The sequence below is a fragment of the Ascidia mentula genome, chromosome 9, assembly GCF_947561715.1.
Source record: "Ascidia mentula chromosome 9, kaAscMent1.1, whole genome shotgun sequence".
In the NCBI taxonomy this organism is placed as follows: domain Eukaryota; kingdom Metazoa; phylum Chordata; class Ascidiacea; order Phlebobranchia; family Ascidiidae; genus Ascidia; species Ascidia mentula.
In genome coordinates, this window is record NC_138574.1 from 2,238,019 (window position 1) to 2,263,114 (window position 25,096).

At 38.3% G+C, this 25,096-nt stretch overlaps 4 protein-coding genes across 4 annotated transcripts; 1 reads left to right on the forward strand and 3 right to left on the reverse strand.

The window, feature by feature from the left end:
- Positions 1-427: 427 nt before the first annotated feature.
- Positions 428-4,343, forward strand: LOC145913789 (organic cation transporter protein-like). Its single transcript, XM_083001545.1, has 13 exons — positions 428-573; positions 641-757; positions 824-950; positions 1,013-1,116; positions 1,332-1,486; positions 1,799-1,923; positions 2,585-2,689; positions 2,749-2,835; positions 2,902-3,005; positions 3,102-3,184; positions 3,380-3,544; positions 3,833-3,992; positions 4,277-4,343. Exons 1-13 carry the CDS (start codon positions 428-430, stop codon positions 4,341-4,343), a joined length of 1,545 nt encoding a protein of 514 aa, XP_082857671.1.
- A 1,557-nt stretch (positions 4,344-5,900) lies between these two features.
- On the reverse strand, positions 5,901-10,621 carry LOC145913790 (organic cation transporter protein-like). The gene is made up of 14 exons (XM_083001546.1): positions 10,476-10,621; positions 9,667-9,783; positions 9,375-9,501; positions 9,211-9,314; positions 8,534-8,688; positions 8,266-8,390; positions 7,845-8,036; positions 7,677-7,777; positions 7,244-7,326; positions 7,039-7,188; positions 6,824-6,932; positions 6,536-6,654; positions 6,126-6,267; positions 5,901-5,988 (listed from the first exon to the last, which is right to left on the reverse strand). Exons 1-14 carry the CDS (start codon positions 10,619-10,621, stop codon positions 5,901-5,903), a joined length of 1,758 nt encoding a protein of 585 aa, XP_082857672.1.
- A 1,579-nt stretch (positions 10,622-12,200) lies between these two features.
- Positions 12,201-17,036, reverse strand: LOC145913442 (organic cation transporter protein-like). Its single transcript, XM_083001094.1, has 15 exons — positions 16,459-17,036; positions 16,016-16,132; positions 15,824-15,950; positions 15,656-15,759; positions 15,273-15,427; positions 14,743-14,867; positions 14,183-14,287; positions 13,942-14,028; positions 13,783-13,883; positions 13,640-13,722; positions 13,437-13,586; positions 12,955-13,063; positions 12,778-12,896; positions 12,539-12,680; positions 12,201-12,440 (listed from the first exon to the last, which is right to left on the reverse strand). Exons 1-15 carry the CDS (start codon positions 16,602-16,604, stop codon positions 12,353-12,355), a joined length of 1,758 nt encoding a protein of 585 aa, XP_082857220.1. The 5' UTR covers positions 16,605-17,036; the 3' UTR covers positions 12,201-12,352.
- Positions 17,037-20,435: 3,399 nt separating this feature from the next.
- Positions 20,436-24,849, reverse strand: LOC145913444 (organic cation transporter protein-like). The gene is made up of 15 exons (XM_083001097.1): positions 24,704-24,849; positions 24,274-24,390; positions 24,053-24,179; positions 23,629-23,732; positions 23,143-23,297; positions 22,817-22,941; positions 22,540-22,644; positions 22,360-22,446; positions 22,080-22,180; positions 21,939-22,021; positions 21,727-21,876; positions 21,168-21,276; positions 20,991-21,109; positions 20,752-20,893; positions 20,436-20,571 (listed from the first exon to the last, which is right to left on the reverse strand). The coding sequence occupies exons 1-15, from the start codon at positions 24,847-24,849 to the stop codon at positions 20,529-20,531; spliced, it is 1,713 nt and encodes a 570-aa protein (XP_082857223.1). The 3' UTR covers positions 20,436-20,528.
- Positions 24,850-25,096: the final 247 nt, after the last annotated feature.

Sequence of the window (25,096 nt, forward strand, 5' to 3'; positions counted from 1 at the left end):
CTGCTGTTTCCCTTCTGCCTGCTTAGTCCTTTATTACCTCGACGCTTTTCTTGCATGCACTCATTGTAGTACTGATGATGAACGCAGTTAGTGTTCGAAACGTTTACTAATGAATAACAGCATTTTAGCTTTGGCTTTCATTTTCAAAGTTATAAACTCCAAATATTTTGCACCCAGATATTTACATTGTGTTGCAATTTTCACCGGATGGTGTCCTCTCAACAAAGTGCGTGTATTTGCAATGTGATGGGTGAGGACAGCGTAACAAGTTTGCCACGAGTTTTATTAGACTTTGTTTGCACGTAACTCCCCTCTATTTGCTGAAGTTTCAATGTGTGTTTAACCTAAGCTAGTGCAAGCTACCAACAAAGTTTAATGACTTTGAAATAGATTGTAAGGTTATGGTTTCATATTGAGTTAAAAAACCATGATAAGCTTTGATTTTCTGTTGCACAAGGTTGGGGAAATTGGAGTTTACCAGATTGTGGTTGGCATTCTTTTAAGCTACACCAGCGCTGTCGGAGGATATCATTCGTTGGCAACTGTTTTCATTGCATACGAATCTGACTACAGGTAAGCTTACTTACAAAAGGCAACGATATAGTAAACTTATGTTGGTAAACCAGTGCAACCGTTCCAGGTGCAATGTTCCACCATTGGACAACTCAACGGCTTACCCCAACTTGACTGAATCTGACATTCTCAACTACACAACACCTTATGACCAATCATTAGAAGAATACGGCACTTGCGTAAAGTACGTTGATTGGGTTAAGTTAAATATTAAAAAATAAGATTCACAACATTGTAATAATGCTTGTAGATACGGGTACGATTACGGTACATGCAATGGGTCTTTAACGTGTGTTAATAAATCAGCTGACTCTATCCCATGCGACCAAGGTTATTGGTACGACCGAAGTATGTTTACTGAGACTGTTGTTACCGAGGTAGGGTTCAATAATAACCAGCATATTTTCAAAATTCCATCTCTACAATGTATAACTTGTAGTTCAACCTCGTGTGCGACAGAAGTTACCTAATACCTTTTTCTACCTCGATGTATTATGTCGGAATGTTGGCCGGATCGCTTCTGTTCGGCAATGCGGCAGACAGGTTTGTGTGCAACTTTTTTCAATGCCTAATTAACGTCGTATTAAACTTTTCTATTGGAGAAAACGTCAGGTTTTCTTTGAAAAAAAGCTACTGGCTTTGCAAATCGCTTTTTTGTTCCTTGGTGCATTAAACATTAACTTTCATGTACACGAAGGCAATATATTAGTCAAACCTTTAACTGTCAACATTGTTGTTTGATTGACAAATACCTACAGGTTTGGTCGTAAACCGACGATGATTGTATGCACCGCGTTGTCGATTGCAAGTATGTTTGGAATGTCGTACAGCTCATCGGTGGAGATGTACACGGTTTTCCGAGCCCTCATTGCCTTCTTTGCATTTGCAACAGTTATAACTTCATTTGTGTACAGTAAGAACAATGTGGTTAGGGTATATTACAAGAAAACAAAATGCCGGTTTATGTATTTTTATTTTATTTGTTTGCGCTGAAACATGCTTTACAATATCCATTTTTACATGTTTGGTATACATGTTTGGTATACATAGACAACTATGGCATAATTGTCAAGTGCAAAGAATTAGCGTATTATAAACAGAACACAAAATTGCATTACCATTAAAATTATGTCACCTATTCTGATATCACAGATATACAATTCCTTATTAATCTCTATCCTATAACAATTAAAAATGAGCTGCTGTTAATTTTTATATCATTTAGTAATCGAGGTTATTGGAATACAATGGCGGACAATTTTTGGGATGGTCTTCCAAATATATTTTGCACTCGGCTACATGGTTTTGGGAGGAATGGCTTATTACTGGAGGAACTGGCACAATTTAATGGCAAGTTCTTTTCTTATGTAAAATAACGCAGTAATGTTTCGTGCAATGGCAAATAATTAGTAGGATCGCCTCACCACGATTACAGCCATCGTTTTTGCCAATCAGCAATGCCTGAACTGCAAAGCCTGTAAAATAGCATACGTTTTGGAGAGCCGCAGACAGGGTGTGTACACGCACTGTTTCGACCTGTAAGGTCTCATCAGTGCAGCTGTTGACACTGGCACTGTGCTAGCCTTTACACTAGCAGGCACACTAATTTCCACTTTGTGGTACCTTTCGGTCAACGTCGATACGTTGGGTACCCTATACTGAGTACCAAACAACAGAGACGAACCACTGTGGAGCGCACTATGGCCAAACAGATCTGCTTGGTAACCCAAAAGAAAAAGTATACGTTTTCTTTTTGATTTATTTCGAACCAGACCACTGTTGCGCTCGTGCATCTTATGCGTCATTTATCCTTAAAGAACACTGCCCTTTATGTGAAGTGGTTCGCGTAGTTGTACATAATTTGTAATTTGGTTTCAACACATATTTAAAACTGGTTTGACAAAAAGAACATCCGCTCATAACAAAATTTAAAATCCTGCTGGCGTTGATCCAATGCGTAATGCATGGGTGTTGGATCTAAAAACTAATGAGTGTATTGTTCATTGTCCAGCTCGTAGGGACGCTCTTTAGTGCTCCTCTTCTAATCTTCGTCATCTTCCTTCCGGAGTCACCGAGGTGGCTTTTTGCCATGGAGAAAGATAAAGAAGGAATAAGGGTAAACCCATGAGCTTACTTGCATTTGTTTTTACGTAATCCTGTTTTTTGGTCCAATAGTTGACAAAACTGATGGCGAGAATCAACAGAAAGCATTTGGAAGAGGAAGATTGGGACGGAGCAAGAAAAGCCGGTGAGAAGAAAATGGTAAATCGTTTTTTTACCAAAGGAATCAACAATAACTAATTTAATATCGCTGGTCGAAAAATTTAGAAAGAATCCAAGCAATCGACGGAAACTGAAAGAAAATATTCGTCTCTTGATCTTTACAAAACCCCAGGACTTCGAATTGCGACGATTAAAATCATGTTCAACTGGTAAGTTGTAACAAAATAACCGCTAACACGTTGGTAAACAGTATTGAATAAAACATACCGCAGATTTTTCACTGCAGGTTGTGTACAAATTTTCAGGTTTGCCAACAGTTTGGTCTATCATGGAGTATCGTTGAATGCCGGGGCATTAGCAGGGGACATCTTCGTCAACAACACGTTAAGTGAGAGGTTTTAAATTAAACAGTTATTGTGGAATGACGGTTAACAGTTGGTTAACGTTCATTCGTTTGGTTACAAGGTGTATGTTCTGTAACATATGACATAGAACATGCATATCCAAAATAGCCCAACACCAACATAAGAATAGGCATGATATAAACGTACTTTTCCGTAAAATGTGTTCATGTTTTCATCAGACGGATTATTTGAGATCGCTTCGTATATTGCTTGCATGCTCCTCATGGATAAGACAGGACGAAGAACTCTTCTGTCAGCCATGTTTCTTATTGCTGGCGTTGGTCTAATCGCAAGTGTGATTGTGAACGAATACGCAGGCGACGACCAAAGTATGTTTAAAATAAGTATCTGTTTACAAGAAATGAAAACCTTTGTCCGAACATCATGTGGTGCTTTATGTGTCTTGCGCATAACCAGAAACGCTTCCTTTACCAGAAGAGCTCTGAATTTAACCAAATATTATGTCTGGTGACATTGGCATCATGTTAATATAACGGCACATAAGCCTTTCTTTCATTAATCGGTTCGCTATAGAAACTCGGTGTCCTCATAACTGTGGCATATGTGGTACGAATTCAGATAACCTTTTAATCATGCTGTTGCGCACAAAGTTTGTAATTGATACTTTACAGCTGTCCTTGCCAGCATCATATCTTTGACCTTTCCCGAAACCAACGGCAAACCAATGATGGAAACAATTGAACAAGCAGAAATATTTTACAAAACCGGTGAAGTTGTCGATCTCAACAAGCTTGGTGACGACAAAAGTGTGACGTCAATGAATACTAAACGGTAGAAGCAGTATTGTTGGATACTGTTGCTTTTTTCCATAACTAAACTGTTGACATCAAATGTTAACGTGGATCAACAAACCTAAGTATTAATCAACGAGGCTTCATTAGGGTAACCCTGTTAGTTTATTGTCCCCGTAAGTCAGTTCCACAGTGACTATGCTTCTGCATAGCGACCGATACGTTGATAACGAGAAATTAGAGACTTTTTCAATTGATTATGGGTTGAATTAAGTCGTTTGGCAACCATAACCGAAATAAGTCATAAATCCTATTTTGTTTCAGAAGTGACAAAGACACGAATTTTTCAGCTGTGATTCATCCAAACGACGCGTTTGGAAACGATGACTAAACAATCGGTGTTCGGTTGTGAAACACTGCACATTCTTATACAGAAAATTTTGTGAAACACTGCTAATTCTAATTCAAAAGAATTATTCCTAAAATTGTGATTGACACGTGTGTATGGGCCTCATCCAAATAGGAGGAAGTGATTAAAACTTGTAGTAGTTTGTCTTTACGTCATTGCTTAAATACATTAAACACCAAAATAACTTACGGGCGCAAATACGTTGGATTGCTACCATTCCAAGCCAAGTCTTTTACTTGGCGACCTCAGCATACAACGGGAAAACAGTTTTCGTCCAGTTGGGCTGCAACACCACTGTATATCGTAGGTTAGTTGGTTGCATAAAGAAATAAAATATTCTGTTATATTGAGCTAAAAAAAGCAGTAGCTTTTTATACAGGATCAGCCTGGCTTATAAATCAGGAATATATATTTCGCCCCATGGGCATCTTCAGTTCCTTCAGTAAACACGAAGGAACTGAAGATGCCCATGGGGCGAAATATATATTCCTGATTTATAAGCCAGGCTGATCCTGTATAAAAAGCTACTGCTTTTTTTAGTATTATAAAATAAGTTGCAGTGATCGCTAGGCCTGCATCTGCAGTTTTGGGTAGATCCCAATATTTCAATTTTTGAAGTCTGTTATATTGAGGTGATGAAATCAATCATAAGCTCACAATTTTTTCTTGTGATTAGACATAACACACATATCATTACAGATATTGCAATGAAGAATGTTTGATGTATTATACGTAACGCAAAACAATCTTCAACTGTAAAGTAGAAACAACTTTCGATATATAGTGACACAAATCAATTCGTCTACGATTCTGGCAGACTTGGAAAAGACAATTACAATTAAATAACATTTACTTGAAGGATGCATGGAATCAGTTTTTACCCCAAAAAAGGATTTATGAAATAATAACAATTGAGCAAAAAAAAATTGTAATGAGTAACAACGAATATTTGTTTTATTTCAAACTTTTTTCATGTGCGTCCAATCTCATCCAATAAAAAAGGAAGCCTCTCTTGCTTTAGACAGACAACTTACTCAACGATAATTGCACACAAGCCTGTTCTGAAACCTTATGTTTTTGCCCATAAAACAATTGCATACAAACATAACGTAATACGTAATGACGGGCTTGATGATGAAAGAGTTAACTTTGACGTAAAATGACGTCACAAAAACTGAAAGCCCAATCCCTTCGTCAAATAATAAGGGTAACCCAAGGCAATAAAATTCCGAATATTTTGGTGGGAATTTTTTCCAAATAAACGAATTTCTTAAAAAAACTTTTTGTTTTGGTTTGTGTTACTTGGCACTGACAATTCGTATCTAGGGTGTTCTGCTTCAGTCCTGGAAAGACGAGAAAGTCACAACAAATAAGCTGTTGGATAATTTAATGTCTTCAAAAAATTCTATTATAAATTCTGTTGACTTGGTGATTAAAAAACCATGCAATGGTTTGCCCTTACTTTATTAATCGTTTCCTGATATCGAAGTGATTCAACACAGAAAAATAATATGCAAAAAAATCGTTCCAAGTAATGCATTACAATCGAACGCCGATTGTTAGGTCATCTTCCGAAAACCTGTTGTTCTGATGGATCACAGTCGAAAGTTTCGCGTTTTTGACACTTCTGTAACAAAATAGAGATTTTACCAGATTTAGACGCTAAACACCAATAGCTTTAATCATCGTAATAAATGCTGTAAAACCATCAAAAAAACAGATCAGCCGGTCATTAAAAACAGTTGATCGATACGTCATACTTACGTCACACTTCTGTCGTCACCAAGGTTGTCGAGATTGACAACTTTACCGGTTTTGTAAAATATTTCTGCTTGTTCTATTGTTTCCATCATCGGTTTGCCGTTGGTTTCAGGAAAGGTCAAAGACAGGGCGCAAGCAACCAAAGCTGTATCGAACATGGAACGTTGTAAAAATTGATTTTTTTTGTGTGTTTTTTCTCTTGTGCATGTCTTATTTTATTTTAGTTACCAAAATACTACATACAAGTAGTGAGCAAGTAATGACATTAAGACTGCAGACATTTGTGCTCGCTGTTGTCTGTCACGAGTTGCACCAATAAGACCTGGTAGAAACAGTGTACGCAACTGATGTCTGCAGCTTGTAAAACATCACATAATTTTTGCGGTACAACAAGTAACCGCATGTAACAGTACCGGAGATGCCGAATATAGAGTTTGGGAGCCACGAAATTGAACTCTGCAGAGATATGATGTAAGGGGCGCTGATTCCTCCTATCCGTGATGCTACTGACCCGTTCCCGAATCCGTTGCTCCTAAAACATAAGTTAGGGTCAAAACAGATTGCCGTGGCAAAAGTCCGCGAAAATTCCAGATAAAACCTGCAAGAAATCTACTATTTTTAATCCACTTTCTCCACAATAGTTTTGTACAGTTTGTGTAAAAGTTGTATCTTTGATCTGAAAGTCAATATGAGCAGTTCACCTCACTACTGTCGGGTAAAGTTCGGTCGTGAAGTTGTAAATGACCGCAAAAGATCCGGAAATTCCGAACTTGGCAACAAACGCAAAAACGACACCTAGTGTTAGGAGAGCTGCGCATAAAACAAGAAAATAGATAAGGTACCACCAAAAACGGAAATAAAAACAATTATGTTTTGGTATTTGCAGTAATCGTTTGTAAACGACATTTCAACGCACATTGGTCGTCACCCGCGTATTCGTTTACAATCACACTTGCAATGAGACTACAACCAGACACAAGAAACATTAACGCAAGTAGAATTCTTCGACCCGTTTTGTCCATCAACAGCATACAAGCAACGTACGAAGCGATCTCAAACACGCCATCTGGGAAACAATAGTTGTGTTGTCTAGTAACGGTGAAGCTACTACAGATTCGTACTTAGTGTGTTGTTGACGAAGATGTCACCAGCCAGGGATCCCGCATTCAAGGCAACACCGTAATAGACCATGCTGTTGACAAACCTAAAAAAAGGAAATTTGCACTTAGTGTTAATCCTGTGATGCGACGTCTTGTTTGTTAGATAACGCGTGTTTAAGGTATACTATCGCAATATCATTACTAATGCTGCCAGGCATATTATCAACACAAAAAAGCTCATTTTGGCATATGATCGTTTCGGTTGCTATACAGCTGCCTTCTCATCACATTTATAAGAGTAAATCCTGATGAAAGCTTTTGCATAGCAACCTATTGATTTTTATAAATATTATTGCCAGAGGAACCTTTTTATGTTGATACAATCGTATATTCAAAGAGAGGTTACCCCATAGTGCAGCTAAGATATAAGGATTGTCAACCAACACTTACTCACCAAATGAACATGACTTTGAACGTAGTAGTTCTCAGACCTGGAGTTTTAAAAAGATCCAAATAGGAATATTTTTTCGTGGACTCCTGTTGTAGAGCTTCTTTCTGCATTACAACATTACTGCTGGGATCAATGCCTTTTTCAAACACTTTTTAGTTTCCCATATTGTACCATTTTTTCTTCACCAGCCTCTCTTGCCTGGTCCCAAACTTCATCGGACAAGGACTTTTTATTAATCCTGGCCATCAGCTTTGTCACCCTTATTCCTTCTCTATCTTTTTCCATCGCAAAAAGCCACCTCGGTGATTCGGGAAGGACGGTTACTATGATGAGGACGGGTGCACTGAAGAGGGTGACAACGAGCTGGAACACAAACTCTTGCTTGTTAAACAAGAGGGCTTTAAGAAAAGTGACACTGATATGCATTGCACAGAATTTCGGTATCCCCACAGTATTACGAATACTTGCACAAGTTCTGCGTAATTGCACAAAATAATTGCACTGGTTAAAATACAAACGCAAACAAATCAGGGAGTAATTTAAGGGATCAAAAAGAATAACACACGTTATTGTACACAAGACAAGAACTTGCCATTAAATTGTGCCAGTTCCTCCAGTAATATGCCATTCCTCCCAAAGCCATGTAGCCGAGCGCAAAAAATATTTGGTAAGTCATCCCGAAAATCGTACGCCATCTTATGCCAACGATTTCTATAACTGCAGAGCAGAAAAAATTATAACTACGCACTAGCAAGTGTTGATTTAAAGTTTCCATAAAACAAAAAATTGTATGAACAAATGCAGCCAAAAAAATTAAAATAAAATCTGATGATTAGTTCGTTTGTGCGGTTAGTCCTTACTGTACACATATGCTCCGATGACCGCTCCATATCTGAAACATGCAACGAAGGCGCGGAAAACTGTGTACATCTCCACCGATCTGCTGTACGTCGTAACAAACATGCTTCCAACTGCTAGAGTCACCGCCACTATCATGGTTGGTTTGCGACCGAATCTTCGAAACAATTGTTTTTTGCTGAGGTATGTTAGATATGAAATGTAACAATTTGGTTAACTTTGGGTGCAAAAGAAGTTGAGTTGATAACTTTGAAAAGGAAAGCCAAAGCTAGGAGACGCTTTTCTGCAAGCAGTTCAATGTAGTAGTACTAATGATGAACCCAGTATGATTTCAAAACGTTTACTAAGAATATGATTAACAGCATCCTAGCTTTGGCTTTCCTTTTCTTGGTTAAATTTGTTTTAACCTTTTGTTGATTCTTTGCTGTCCTGTCTAAGGCAGCTACCGACACGTACAAGAAAATATGCAAAAAATAGTCCAAAAAGACATAAGAAACGGAAAATGTATGTAACAGAAATTTGACATTCAATTGTATGTATTTGGAACATCTCAAAAAGAAAGGCATATTGCCCTACAAGCGACTTCGGTCGCTGCAACAGAGCCAATAAGAATTTATCCTTTGTCTGAATGTTCCTCTTAACGCTAATGAATACCAGTATTGCTTATATTTCACTTTACCTATCAGCTGCATTTCCAAACACGAAGGAACCGACCATCCAGCCAACGTAATACATTGAAGTGGAAAGAGGAATCAAATAGCTCCTTCCACACACGAGATTGAACTAAAAAAATAACATAATTTGTTTTTTTTACATTTCTAACATGAGAATTTCGACTCATACCTCCGTTACAACAGTTTCTGTGAACAGACTTCTGTCGTACCAATAACCTTGGTCGCATGGGATGTGATTTGCTGACATATTCACGCACGACAACGTCCCATCGCATTCAGCATACTCGTAACTATACCTACAGAATATAGTTTAGAGCAACAGTTGAGAATAAAAAAGCTTTAACCCCAGAAACAGGTTTCATTTTAACATATATATATGTGTGTGACTTTGTACGATCTTGTTTTCAGTACATATGCACATGATTTAGGCTTTTATTGTGACAAGATACTGTGAAAGTTACTTTGAACACGTGTTGTACTCTTCTGATGATTGGTCATAAGGTGTTGTGTAGTTGAGAATGTCAGATTCAGTCAAGTTGGGGTAAGCCGTTAAGTTGTCCAATGGCGGAACATTGCACCTGAAATTAAATAGGTCTTGTGTTTACCCATCAATAATACTTTTACATTCGACTAATTGTCATTCTTCCCAGGAAGTTCACTGACTATTTACCAGCATAGGCGTCGATTCAGGGGTGACTGGGGTGACATGTCACCCCTCACAAACCAACAGGGGTGACAACGTATGTATTGTCACCCCTGGATTTCGTTTAAATTAAAAATTTTTGTTAGAAAAACCACACACATTATACATGTTTTAAGCTAGTTTGGATTTGTTTGTTACTTCATAATTACTAAAATTGCAATTTTCACCGAGTGAAACAAAAATGTCCCGCTTTCAGCAAGGGGGCTCGTAATCGAAATGTTTAAAATTTAGTGCTATAACAGCATGGTTCGGTGTAAAAAGAAACTGACACGAAACGGAATTTGCGTCGTTTCCTATGTTTAGTGCGATACGACTGACGGAATGTTTTTTGCGTGTTTTCAAAACCTGGAAAAGTCACCCTTAATATTTTACAAAACGTTGAAATATCGACACCTATGTTTACCAGTATTATGAAGATTTTAGTTTCTTCATAAAGTATTTCTACAAAAAATACCCTTCAACTTTGCAGTGACTTCTGAAATCAAGTCAATTACATGCTTTTGTGCCTATATTGTTAAAGCAACGCCGTTACGAACTTTATGTGGGGCAAGATGAGGTTTTACTAACCTGTAATCAGATTCATATGCAATAAAAACTGTTGCCAATGAATGATATCCTCCTACGACGCTGATGTAACTCAGCAAGACGCAAACCACAATCTGATATAATCCGACTCCGCCTACTTTCTCCAACAGAAAATCGAAACTTAACATCTTGTACGTACGTTTTAACTTCACATACGAGAACCTAACACCCCGCAAAAACAAGTCAACGCAAACCTTTTAACGGTAAACAACAAAAGGAGTTATGCAAACAACCATATATGTTCAGCTGACCACAAACAACTGGCCATTAAACTGCATGTAAGGCTTGCAAGAAGAAAGGCTCCGGCAGCATATGCATTTAAACTCTGTCATTGAATGGATGAAATAGTTTCCTGTTTGTCAGTTAAACGCAAAAAATAACTTTACTGAACAACTGTATCAGATGCTACATATTAAAAAAGCTATTTCTATAGATTTTTGCTTGGTTTTTATGTAAACGAATCCACAAAATTCAACAATATTTGAATCACTTGGCAGCAAAATTGGCTGAAAAACTGCCAAATATGCGCATAATTTCATCGTTTTGTCCATGTTTTTGCCAAAAGCGCAAAAATCATTGACAAAGGTCAGTCCTTATAAAATTAACTGGCATTACTCATTACACGCAAATGGCATGTGTATTTTTCGTAACGTGGGCCGAAATTACGCAGTGTTGCAGCACAACAAGGCGGGTAAATCAAAACAATCGTTTGTCGCCTACGTTGTCTTGTAAAACAATGCTTCCCATCTAATGTGTTGCGACCCACAGGTGGAGCGCGAAAAGGTTTTTTTGGTGAGACGTAAAGCAAGTTAGTTTTCGGGTAAGTCAGATTTAAAGCCCATTGCTCGTAGGAGCGCACCTTGATTCTAATTGTTAACGGTTGTTCACTGCAAGAGCCAATTTTATAGTGGTAAAAAATGTCGAAAATTTATCAAAGAGGTCAGAGAGCAAAAATGACCATAAAATTGGTGCAGGGGCCACGTTAAATCAGTGCAAGAAAGTCAAATTGCAATGTCATCAACACGAAGGCAACTGCTAAATTGTTAAATATGTGCAATGTAGGTGTGTGTTATCCCATTTGAATAATCTAAAACGTAAATCCTGTTATCCTATCATTCCTATGTGAACTGTTACGTGTTAACTGCTTTTTTTCTGCTCTTCTCTGTCTGTGTTTGTAGTCTGGTGTTTGGTCATTTTATTCCATTCTATTCGACACTACGAGACTCGAGGCAATGCTAACTCTGTAATCTAAAAATGGGGCCTAAAAGACTACAAATATTTTAGGGTAATATTTGCCCATAAAATAAATAAATAAAAAAGTGCGAGGTTTATTGACTAACTCTACGACTAACAATACAGTTCCAACTACTACTATTGCGCCCATCGTTGCAGATTTAACGGTGAGCTGGACTTTGCGATAGCTTTTAACGGTTTTGCCAACCCTTGTTGCTTTCTCCGTTTTCCAGCGCATTAAGGCCAGCATGTGAAAACAATTCGTCTTGGAACTAAATGGCCTTGTGTAGATGCAGGAAATTATTGCAACGAAAAAGCGCAGTTAACACACCGTCCATAATGTCACACATTACGTTGGAAACACTCACTATCTAACGTCAGTCCAGTAACATTTCTGTCTACCACCGATTCTTCATATCCAATATATTAACTTAATAAACAAGCATCTACAGTTTTAATATCACAGTTGGTCGCTATAAATGCATTAACATCTGTAAACGCTATGTCAACAGTGTGAACCCGACTGGTGAAGGCAAAGTGGCTTTGGTCGAGCTTGGCTGCGATCGCAGTAAACTTTGAGCAAACATTGATGTTGTTGTAAACGCCGGTGTGGTTTTTCGACATCTTTATTTTGGTAAAAGAGGAGACTTCTCGTCTTGTACGAGGGAACCGTTAACACGAATTGGAAGAACCGGATTGATACTGACGTCATCGCTGAACAGTTGTGCCATGTAGATTAGTTAAACAACTCTTCTGTTACGTTTTTCAATTTGTATTCATTACTTTACTCTTATCTTTAACCTCGTACTTACGTCAAACTTTTGGTGTCGCTCAGCTTGTTGAGATCGACAACTTCACCGGTTTTGTAAAATATTTCTGCTTGTTCGATTGTTTCCATCATCGGTTTGCCGTTGGTTTCGGGAAATTTAAGAGATAGAAGCCCAGCGAACACAGCTGCAAAAACATCACAAGTGTTGAGTAACGACATTTTGCACGGAAACTTACAACATAATTTCAAGTATTTGGTGTAATGCTTATAATTTCGGTATACCCATAACGCCAAATACAGAATTTGGAAGCCAAGAAACGGTATTCTGAATGTTGATTATGTAAGGTGCACTGATTCCACCGATTCGTGAAGCAATTGAACCGTTACCGACTCCGTTACTCCTGGAAATCAAAGTAGTCAATTGCAATAAGGAATAAAGCATAGAAGTTGAATCAATACCTCAATACTGTCGGGTAAAGCTCGGTTGTGTAGTTGTAAATTATACCAAACGAACCCGAAATTCCGAACTTGGCAATGAGAGCAAACGCCACAACCAGTGTTTCAAGTGCTGTAAAAACACGCAAAGTTTCCAATAATGTTTAAAAACTTGCTTTTAACTTGCACTTGCTTTTAAAGAGCCTTGACCTGGTGTAATTTAGGAAAATATGGGAATCGCCGGTTTCAGTAATGTAAACACACAAGTATCTTTAAATGAATCATGTTTCTTTAAACACATTTTGAAAATCTGAACACATAGACGCTTTTATAATGCACCACAATGTGATATGGTGGTAGTCTTAATATTGTTGCTGTGGTAATAACATCACCATCTAAATGTGCATTTTTCAGAAAATGTTTGATCGCTTGTTGACTCATCTAATGATTTGAAACAAATACAAAACAATAATAATAAAAAAAGATGTAAAAATGTAAAAACGTACATTGCTTGTCGCCAGCGTATTCATTGACAATTACACTTGCAATAAGGCCTAGTCCAGCAACGAGAAACATCGAAGACAAAAGAATTCTTCGCCCGACTCGATCCATAAGCGGGATACAGACAATGTACGATGCACCCTCACATACGCCGTCTAGCGGGAAAAAAGATTTTAAAATTGTCACACAAAATAACGCATGCGCTTACTTAGAGTGTTATTGACGAAGATATTTCCGGCGAGTGAACCCGTGTTCAACGAAATTCCATAGTAAACCAAACTGTTAACAAACCTGTAACAACGAATCTCGTTTCAAATGTTTTAAATTTTGTTACAACGCAACCATTCCCACCAGCAAAACATAACCTTTAGGGTGAGAACCCGCAATCCTGAAGTTTTGAATAGATCCAAGATTGAGTACTTGGACGCTGATTCCCTTTGACAAACTTGTTTCTGAAAATTATTCACTCGTCATTAAGAAAAGTGTATCTTGCTTTTTTTAAACATGTACCAGTTTTTCTTCACCAGCTCTTCTCGCTTCGTCCCAATCTTCTTCAGTCAAGTGCTTTTTGTTAATTCTTGCCATCAGTTTTGTAACCTTCACGTTAACACAATAAAATATAACCCATGTTTAAATTGCTGCGTCACAACCCTAACGACGCCACTTCACATGGCAGACAAAACGTTGGTTAAATAAGTTAAGTTTATTATTGTTCCGAAAGATATTTTAGACAACAACACCCATTATTCACCTTTATTCCTTGCTTGTCTTTCTCCATGGCGAAAAGCCATCTGGGAGACTCCGGAAGGATGATGACAATGATGAGCATTGGAGCACAGAAGAGCGCAGTCACAAACTAAGACCAAAAAATTGCGATGATGAATAAAACATCGGTATATAATCTTATTAAACTTAGGTACAAACTAGTTTGAAAAGCAAAGTCAAAGCTGATATGCTACTCAGGCCGAAGTAGTCATCAAACACCACTGTGATCATCATCAGTGCTAGATAAGACGCGCGCAGTAGGTAGGCATGAGTAGCATATTAACTTTGGCTTTACTTTTCAAACGGATCTCCTTAAATTGCCAGCAATTCTGCAACATCCAGAAATATATGTAAACATTGTGGATTAACTGTGTTCAAATTGTGGTAACCAACAGTAACATCCATAAATAGGATTATTTTTACATTATAAACGTTTTCAACGCCAAGTCCTAAATGACTGTCGTTAATCATGTTGTAACCATGTTCTTTGCCACAGTTTGAACATGAACCCGGTTTAAGTACACAAGGGTACCAAACAAAGCTCACCATTAGGTGGTGCCAACCTCTCCACTGATATGCCAATCCACTAATTATCATTAAACTGAGAGGATGATATAAATGGTAAACCATTCCGAACAATGTCCGCCACTTGTATCCGATTATCTCCATAACTAAACGACAAAAATTAACAACTGTTTTATTGAACTCTTCGTTGTGGTCTATATTTCCACAAAGATGTTTTACAAGACGTTCAAAGTACTATGAGGGCTTGAAAGTATGTGCTATCAGTTGACTTAAAAGTATGTACAAGCAAATAAACACTTAAAAGTCTCAACAAACAATGTTTCTTTATCTGTGACGCCGGTGAGGTCAGCTCTATATAACTGTGAAGCTGGACCAACCACGCCGTTGTTAAACTGTAAATGACATAAATTTTTGCCGAAACGTCTTAAATAAGTAAAACATGTCATTGTTTTCTGCACCATGGGCCAGTCTCTGTATTCTCAGAATTATGAGTAGATGCATAAATAGTGTTCCTAATGCTAGTTTAAATCATATGTTGCAAGGGCACTTACGATACACAAAAGATCCAATAGTTCCTCCATAAATAAAACAAGCAATCAGGACTCTAAAGACCATGTACATCACCACTGATGTACTGAATGCTATACCGAACATACTTGCTATGCCCAGAGCGGCTGAAACAACCAAAGTTGGCTTGCGACCATATCTAAAACAATGGAACAACCATATGGAACTGGTTACGTCACTCTTTCGAGTTTTTGCATGAGTTTTTGATTGCTAGAAGACTATTGTCAGTAATAGGAATAGTTGCTACTCAAACTATATGCATTACTAGTTTTGAATCGCTTGTAAATTTAAAGTCAAACCAAGAAGTATTGATTGAATAATCCACAACAGCTATATGGAAAATGTACAACTCTTTTGGCCCACTGACCTGTCAGCAATATTCCCAAAGAAAAGCGACCCCAGTAGCATTCCAACGTAGAACATTGAGGTGGAAAGAGGGATTAAGTAACTCCGATCGCACACAAGGTTAAACTGTGTTAAGGAGAAATGATCTTACTTGTATTCGAAAAGATTAACTGATGTACGTATATGTTACCTCAGTAATAACGGTGCTTGTGAATAGACTTCTGTCGTACCAATAACCGTGGTCGCATGGGATGTGATTAGCTGTCATATTAACGCACGACAACGTCCCATCGCATTTGTTGTAGTTGTAACCGTACCTAGAATCAAACACGTGTATTTTCGTGCTACATTAGGCAATTCTGCAAAACATACACTAACTTACTTGAAGCAAGTTTCGTATTTCTCCGTCGTCGGGTCATAAGGTGTTGTGTAGTTGAGAATATCAGATTCAGTCAAGTTGGGGTAAGCCGTTGAGTTGTCCAATGGCGGGACATTGCACCTGAAAGCACAGCACAGCTAGATATGTAGCTGTAAACGAGCACCTTTTTGTGGTGCTAAACCACCCAGTGATTGGATATTGGAGACTCTTTGCATGTAGAATTAACGCAATGCATGCAATAAAGGACGTCTAACTGCTATTTTGGGCAAATATGTACAAATAATATGGCAGCTTCGTTGGCTTAGGTGAAAGTACTAAGAAGCTGTTCAGTTTTCAGCTTGAATGCAACTGTACCAGACCTCATTGTCTGGCACAGGTCATGGTCCAATAAGTTCCTGAATCAATTGTCTATTTAAAACTTTGCCAAACGTTTCACAAATACTTGCCTATAATCGGACTCGTATGCAATGAAGACAGTTGCCAATGCATGGTAACCAGCAATGGCTGAGCTGTAACTCAACAAGGCACCGACAATGATTTGACAAAGCCCAACATCCCCGACCTTCTTTAAAATATAATCGAAACTAATCATCTAGAGCCAGCCGTAATCTTGCTGCTTGTAGTTTTTGATAGGACTTTGTCCACCTTCAGAAAGACAAATTTTAAACTGACAGCACCTGGAAATATTTGGCTGGGTATCAAGTCAATGCAAGCCCGTGTAAACATTACGCTTCGCCGCAGTTGTGCACTGATACTGTCGCTTGTGTAAAGTACAATCGAAGCGCACGCAGGCGTGAAAGGGAGAAAATGGTTATAGGCCACAACGTTTGCTATTGCGTCTACCAGTAATTCAGCTAATTTTGGACGTTTTGTTAACTCAAGAAAACGCTTCCTTCCTATAAAGCAACCGGTTTGTGCCTTGACGCACACAGACTACTTGTTTCGTTAAACCAACCAACAAACTGGTTCAGGTTAAGCTACCTCTGTAATGTACACCGACAAACAAGAATTGCAAACGAGGCCTCAAAGGAAATGCACAACTCTTGAACCTCTAAACCTTTCAGAAAGTATTAACTCAAACACATATCGCACAAGGAAGTTAATATAAACGCAAATGGGTTGCCGGGCATGAAATGGTAACAATTTACAGACGTACGCACAGCTCACAGCACGTATTTTCAATATTCCCTCACAAAATAAAGATAACAATTGCCAAAACCTCGCGCTGTCAGTTGGCGTCAGTGGCTTGACACGTGCTATAGTCTAGTCTGAAATCAAAGATCGGAGTAGTTTTAAGCCCAATCTAGCCTAAAACTGTAACGCCATTGAAATGTACATTTAGACAGAATGAAAATTTCTGTATACTTTAAGATACAATGTCGCACTGACCCTGGCTGTCTTTCACTCTTTTAAGGTAATTTTGGATATCTGACCAGTGAAGACAAATCCGTCGATAACACCAAGCAGAACAGACTGATTCCTGCGGTTTTATAGTCACATTCTCCCTATCTTGAATGTGTTGAGTGCGTCTGATGGCATAGCGAAGCATTAGGTAACTTTATAATGCTCTTTATTTGTCCAGTGCATTTGAGTCTTCGCCCTTGCAACCTAAATACTTTCGGCCGCCAATTATATCCTCTTTCTTTCTGTCGTGCACGCACTTCTATTTATTGCTTGCATTCCTTCCGCTTATTGTTCGCTTTCCAAAGCCAACTGGTGCGAAACCAGCATGTCTGGCTCAAGTCAGCAATCCTATTTATTCAACAATACCACAAGGTAAAACTGCTTTGATGCGTCAAACCGTTTAAGGCATTTCCAGTGATGGTTACAGCAGAAAACGTGAACAGCATGTTTCTACACTTGCTTAATTCCCATCTCAGGTTTCTGGTCGACACAGTACGCATGGCATGTTTAACTTTTTGTCTGTTTTAAAACGGCTGTATTACAACTGTTACCTTCGGTTATGTGCCTTCATCTCTATTGGTTTGTTTATCAGTTTCCCATAAACTCACATAGGAAGTTCAATCGCATTTCAATTCCAACTGCCGCAGCGCCTGATACGGGAACAGGAACAGAAACTCATTTGTTCACATTCAACATGACATAGCGTCAACCGGATCAAAATTAACAACTTCCAGGTTTTCCACGGCCGATATAGTAATAAGAGAACGTAGGTACGGTAATGTATAAACCTGTATGCTTTCCTAAATAATACGACTACGTATCCCAGAAGAAAGACCACTTACTAACCCCTTATCGACTGCTTGGTTAACACATACCGGTTTGTTGCACGTTTTTGCGCTAGATTCAATCACGTTATATTAGCATTACAATGGGAAAACTAGTCAACGGCGATCAAGTACTCATGGTACAGCAAATGCTTGAAGGGCTTAATGGTGTTTGGTATCTTTACATATTTCTCGTCGTGTTCAAGAAACCTTCCAAAACTACCCGAAATAGTGGTGTCGATGATTACGTCATCACTAAAAACTCGAATGTTGTACTTAAGGTTTGTTTACTTTAAGCGACAAAATAATTTCCTGTCCATACATCTTGATCGTCATGCTTACGTCACACTTTTGTCGTCATCGAGCTTGTTGAGATCGACAACTTCACCGGTTTTGTAAAATATTTCTGCTTGTTCAATTGTTTCCATCATCGGTTTGCCGTTAGTTTCGGGAAGTTTGAGAGATAATTGCACATAAAAACAAGTTGTTAATAATGGTTGTTCATTGTTAGACTATTTTATATCAGGAATTAAAAGCCAACATAAAATCGTCATGTGGACGTATCCAGGAACGAACGTCAAAATACCAATAACTTGTAACAAATAGTATTTGTTAGTGAATAAGTTGTACTTTGGTGTTCTGCGATACTATCCATGTGTAAGTTTTTCTTTGGTTGTTTATCTGTGTTTGCGATGATTTTGCCACAAAGGAAACCGTTTGTACTGTGGGACTATTCTTGTACAAAAGTCTACAATTTGCTAAAATTATCATAATTTGCCTTGATTAATATTGTCAACATACAATTGTGTTTTGAATGTTGCTAAAGTGATGAACTGAATTAAGCAATTCAAATTTGTTATACACAAACCTGTCGGCCGCATTTCCGAATAGAAACGACCCGATCAACATTCCCTCATAATACATTGAAGTTGACAGTGGTATTAGGTAACAGCGGTTGCATATGAGGTTGAACTGTAAAAAATACTCCAGTGTAAACAACTGAAGAATCTGGTTATTCTACCTCACGTGCCTCAGTAACAACAGTCTCTGTGAACAGACTTTTGTCATACCCTTATCACACACAATGTGTTTGGCCGACAAAGAGAACCATCTGGCAATATTATTTACGGATATCAACGTCTCCGTTACTATGCAGCAGCCCTTGTCGGGATGTACTCTTATATGTGTGCAAAACAGCACAGTTCAGTGCTACGACACTTATAGGAATACATCTTGATGAGGGCTGCTGCATAGTAACGGAAACGTTGGTATTCATAAATATTATTGCCAGACGTGTAGGTAAGCCAACACTAGTCAGTTTTTAGTTCGATTATATAATACACTGACCTATATTGTGGCTCATATGCAACAAATACCGTTGCCAGTGCGTGGTAACCACTGATGGTGAAAGTGTAACCGAGTAAAAGAGCAACCACAACCTGACTAATCCCTACTTCCCCGACTTTTTCCAACAAGCTATCGAAACTAACCATCGTGGACTGTGTAACTATTCTTAGTTCACTTGCAACACCTAGCCATATTAAACATCACAAGAGTGATCTATAACGGTAGCAAAAACAGAAACTTTCCTCTGCAGACACGTACTCTGGGTGTTGCTAGTTTTGACGTTGGCATCCTGCCGCGGATGCTTTGACAATCAGATTTATCCACCTTGCAAAACTGCCACAATGCCATGATATGATTGTATTTTGATAAGCAGGAAAGCATGACGCAGAATAAACACAACCAACACTGCTGCATGCATGTTTCACTGCTGTTTGTCTTTCGTAAAAACGATAGAAAAAGCAATCCTTCAAGAACTAAACCACAAAAACTAGAAGAACCTCCCATATATCGCACACAAGATCGAGCTGAGTTACGCAAAAACATACATAACTAGGATTCTTTTACAGACACGGCTTAAGTTGAAATCCTCTTAAAAGAATGCTGTGGTAACCTATTTGAGAAGTTGAATGGAAGTCAATTTGAGCGCCGTAATGATCTCTGCGGATCAGGAAAATTACGACAGACGAGAAGCGGATGCAATATCAAACTTTTTTATTTTGATGGATGGAAATGTCAACAATAAATGGACGATACTGTTTATATTGCTTTTTCCACATTGGTGTTCACTTAATTTGACTATGAACAATTTCCCAATCAAAAACTACAGCCCATGATAACCACTAGTGCTACAGTGCAGTATGAGAAATAATAAATGATCTGTACATGCTACCGACGGGATGTTTTGATAAACACCCAAGTGCTTTTATTTCTGTTTGGCATTTTTATTTTGGCTGAAGCAGAGGTGTCTCGTTATGTTCAAAGAATCTGTTAAAATAAACACAAGCTTTGATAATGTGAAGTTGAAGGCCACGTCATCATTGAACATATCCATGCAGTGAATCTTGTTCGGCCCAACTTTAATGTAAGTACAGAAAACATAAGTTCGTTGCGCAGTTTCAGGATGACGCACATCCACTCTAGTATTTTACATTACGTCACACTTACGTCACAATGGTGTCGTCATCAAGCTTGTTGAGATCGACAACTTCACCGGTTTTGTAAAATATTTCTGCTTGTTCGATTGTTTCCATCATCGGCTTGCCGTTGGTTTCGGGAAGTTTAAGAGATAGAAGCCCGGCGAACACTGCTGCAAAAACATTACAACTGTTGAGTAACGACATTTTGCATGGAAACATACAACATAATATAAAGTATTTGGTGCAATGCTGATAATTTCGGTATACCCAGAACGCCAAATACAGAGTTAGGAAGCCATGAAACTTCATTCTGAATTGTTATAATGTAAGGTGCACAGACTCCTCCGATTCGTGCAGCATTTAAACCAGTTGCAACTCCAGTACTCCTTAAAAATGAAGAAATCATAGCTTTATTAAAAAATAAGATATCGAAGGTAAATCTACCTCACAACTGTTGGGTATATTTCGGTTGTGTAATTGTAGGCAATGCCGAAGGAACCAGCAATTCCGAACTTGCCAATAAGAGCGAAAACAAGCCCCAGTGTCTGGAGTGCTGTAACAACACACAGTATTGATGATACAACAAAAGTTCACGTTACTCTATTCAAATCTCAAATGAGAACTGTTTTGAACATTACACAAATGTAGATTTCCCTATCTTGAACCCTGGGGCTCCATATAAAATTTAAGGGTTGCTTGAGCTACGCTTGTTGTTACGCAAGAGTTTCTGAATATATCCGTATAGCTTTGGACAACAAGCATTCAATCAAAAATGAAAAAAACGTCAATTTAAGTTAAGGATCGATATATTGGGGACTAAATAACCTTGCAGTGTTTGTGGGACCCCATGTAAGGAGTTACAAAGCAGCATCTTACACTAATACCGACTTCATGTTATTACAACTTTTGTTTAGGTTATGTTTTGTCAGTGCTTTTTTTTAACTTTTTTTTAGCAATCTACTTGTTTTACAAAACAAAACTCTTTGAAAAATGTTTCATTTACATTGGTTGCCATCGGAATATTCGTTAACAATTACACATGCAATGAGGCCAAGTCCTGCAAGCAGAAACATTGAAAACAAAAGAATTCTTCGCCCAACTCTATCCATAAGAGGGATGCAGGCTACATACGATGTTGCCTCGAGTAATCCATCTAGATGAATGGATGTTTGAATATAGTCAACACAGAGAAATAGCGGTGCAAAAAGTACGTACTCAGAGTATTATTAACAAAGACATCTCCAGCAAATGTTCCAACGTTAAGAGAAATCCCATAGTATACCAGACTGTTAACAAACCTAGAGAAATGATTGTAAGGTTGAACATGACCAATAGAAGAAAAAAAATCATTATTACCAGCAAAACATGAGCTTCAGAGTGACGATTCGTAATCCAGAAGTTTTAAATAGATGCAACACTGAATACCTGATTGCTGATTTTTCCTGAGGACCTTGATTCTGCGAAAGAAGTTTCTGAGTATTGAATATATAGACACCTGATTCGATAACCTTAATCATTTTGTTGCTGCCCGTGCAATTTTATGTATCACATTTGTTGTTCATGTGCGTATGTATAAAATAAAAGTGATTATATGTGAACTGTAAAAATTAACGCAGAAAAAGTGTTAAACATGTACTTGGTTTTCTTCGCCAACTTTTCTCCCTTCCAACAAATCTTCATCAGTCAAGTGCTTTTTGTTTATTCTTGCCATCAGTTTTGCCACCTTGACGTTAAAATGTCACAAAACATTGTACCAAGCACTTTAAGGGAAAAGTCGTTTCAAGAAATTTTCAACAATATCACGTTTCTGTCTCACCTTAATTCCTTCGTCGTTTTTCTCCTTGGCGAAAAGCCACCTTGGAGACTCTGGAAGGATGATGACGAAGATGAGCATTGGAGCACAAAGGAGCGTCGTCGCAAGCTTATACCAAAATACAATTGTAATAAGCATGGAACACATTTAATTGTCCACAATCACTTATTTAACATACAAGCTTATGGCTCTTTGTATTGATTTTACAGCATATGTGATCATGTTTACACAACCAACCATACTGTGATTGAAAAATTCAACATAAGCGGACACAAGTTACCATTAGTTGGTGCCAGTCTCTCCAGTTGTGGGCCAATCCACTGAATATCATTATGCTAAATGGTCGTAACAAATGATGAGCCATTCCAAACAACGTCCTCCATTTGCAGCCGATAATCTCCATCACTAAACGCAATACAATCAAGAGAACATTTTGCTTTTGGGAGAACAAAGCAAGCATTGAAAAGGCGTGGTAATTATAATTTCTCAATTACTTATACATTTAACAAAATAACCATAGAAGGTAAATTTCGTATTCCCGAGTTTTTTAGTCAGTTCCTGATTTTAACAAGCGCTTGTTGTATGTGATACGAATATTGTGCTTACTATACACAAATGTTGCTATTAATCCCCCGTCGTTGAAGCAGGCAACCAATATCCTGAATACAATGTACATCTCAACCGATGTGCTGTATGTCAAACCGAACATGCTTGCTGTGCCCAACGCTACTGAAATCATGATGACGGGTTTGCGCCCGCGTCTAAAAGCGACACTTTGGTTATGTTGCTTTAAGATTTTTTGCTATATAACATTTTTTGTTTAATTTTTCGTGTTACAAGCAAACGCCTGTTGGTCCATGACTCTTCAGAGATTTTAAGTGTACAACTCAACCGTCAGGTTCGCAAAAATGTAACAAAATATATTTTTTCGTCTTCTTGTTGTAATCAATAAAGGATGGGGTTTGCCAGCGTTTCACGACATTTATCATGGGGAACACGTTAAAAACTTGCAAGCGAATTCTGTAAACTTCAAAACTCTTCAACAGTGTGATGCTTAAGAAATATAATGCAAAATGCTATCGGAGGACTAACCTATCAGCCATACTTCCAAACACAAACGATCCCAGCGTCATTCCAACGTAGAACATTGAGGTGGAAAGTGGAATTAAGAAACCCCGGTCGCACACAAGATTAAACTGCATCAATGTTATATATATAACAGTTATTTTGTACTGTTGAGATTAGTGGTGCACAACACATGGCACGTGTCAGTGGTGCAAAACACAACGTAACGTGCCAGGAGTGCACAACACATGGCAAATGTCACTGGTGCACAACACATGGCACGTATTATAGGGGTACATAGCAAATGACACGTGTCAGTGGTGCACAGTAAATGGCTCGTGTTAGTGGAGCACCACACATAGTACGTGTCAGTGGTAACAACACATGGCACATGTCAGGGGTGCACAACACACAGCACGACCTTTTGAAAAAAAAGACAATTAGGTCATACCTCGGTGACGACAGTTTCTGTGAATATACTTCTGTCGTACCAATAACCTTGGTCGCATGGGATGTAATCAGCTGACCTATTCACACACGACAACGTCCCATCGCATTCACTGTAGTTGTAACCATACCTAAACCACAAAACAGTAAGTTTGGGTATAACTATTTTGTATCACAAAAAGTTCAATAGTGATTTCCTAACACAACTTTCAACGTGTAACGGACTTGAAGCAAGTTTCGTATCTTCCCTTTAAAGGATCGTAAGGTGTTGTGTAGTTGAGGATTTCAGATTCAGTCAAGTTGGGGTAAGCCGTTGAATTGTCAAATGGCGGAACATTACACCTGAAATTATAGTTAGTTAGACATGTAAGATTCGTTTGTGGCAACGCCTGGGCAATCTTTTCATCCAAGAGTTCTTCGCAGTGACTAAAATGCGATGCAAGCAAGGTTTCTATGTGGGGAATGCTTTAAACTTAGTAGAACCAGGATTAGAAACAGATCGAGCGTATATAGGTCCAACTAATAGACACAACAATGTTTTTTTTTGCCTGGCAAGATAGTCGTAAGTCATAAAAGCTTCAATGTTGAGTACTAGTAGGTGGTGAACTAGCTTAAAATTATATTTTACTACAGAAATTGTTTCACAAATACTTGCCTATAATCGGACTCGTATGCAATGAAAACGGTTGCCAATGCATGGTAACCAGCAATGGCTGAGCTGTAACTCAACAAAGCACCGACAATGATCTGACAAAGTCCAATTTCACCGACCTTCTTCAAAATATATTCGAAACTAACCATCTACAAATGTTATCTTTCTTGCGGTTTCAGCAACCTTTGCGTATAAAAATAGTGAATTGAAACCAGCAGTCGCTTGCACAACTGTGTAGTTTTTACTACAATCTTCTTACAAAATAAGTTTCACAAAATCACACACTGGTACTAGCAAGTAGGTCTAATGAAAGACCAAGCAGGACTGTTTTACTCTGCCCAAACCGCTGCTATGCACATAAATGTATCGCCCTGAAAATAAACGGTTAAGTGCAAC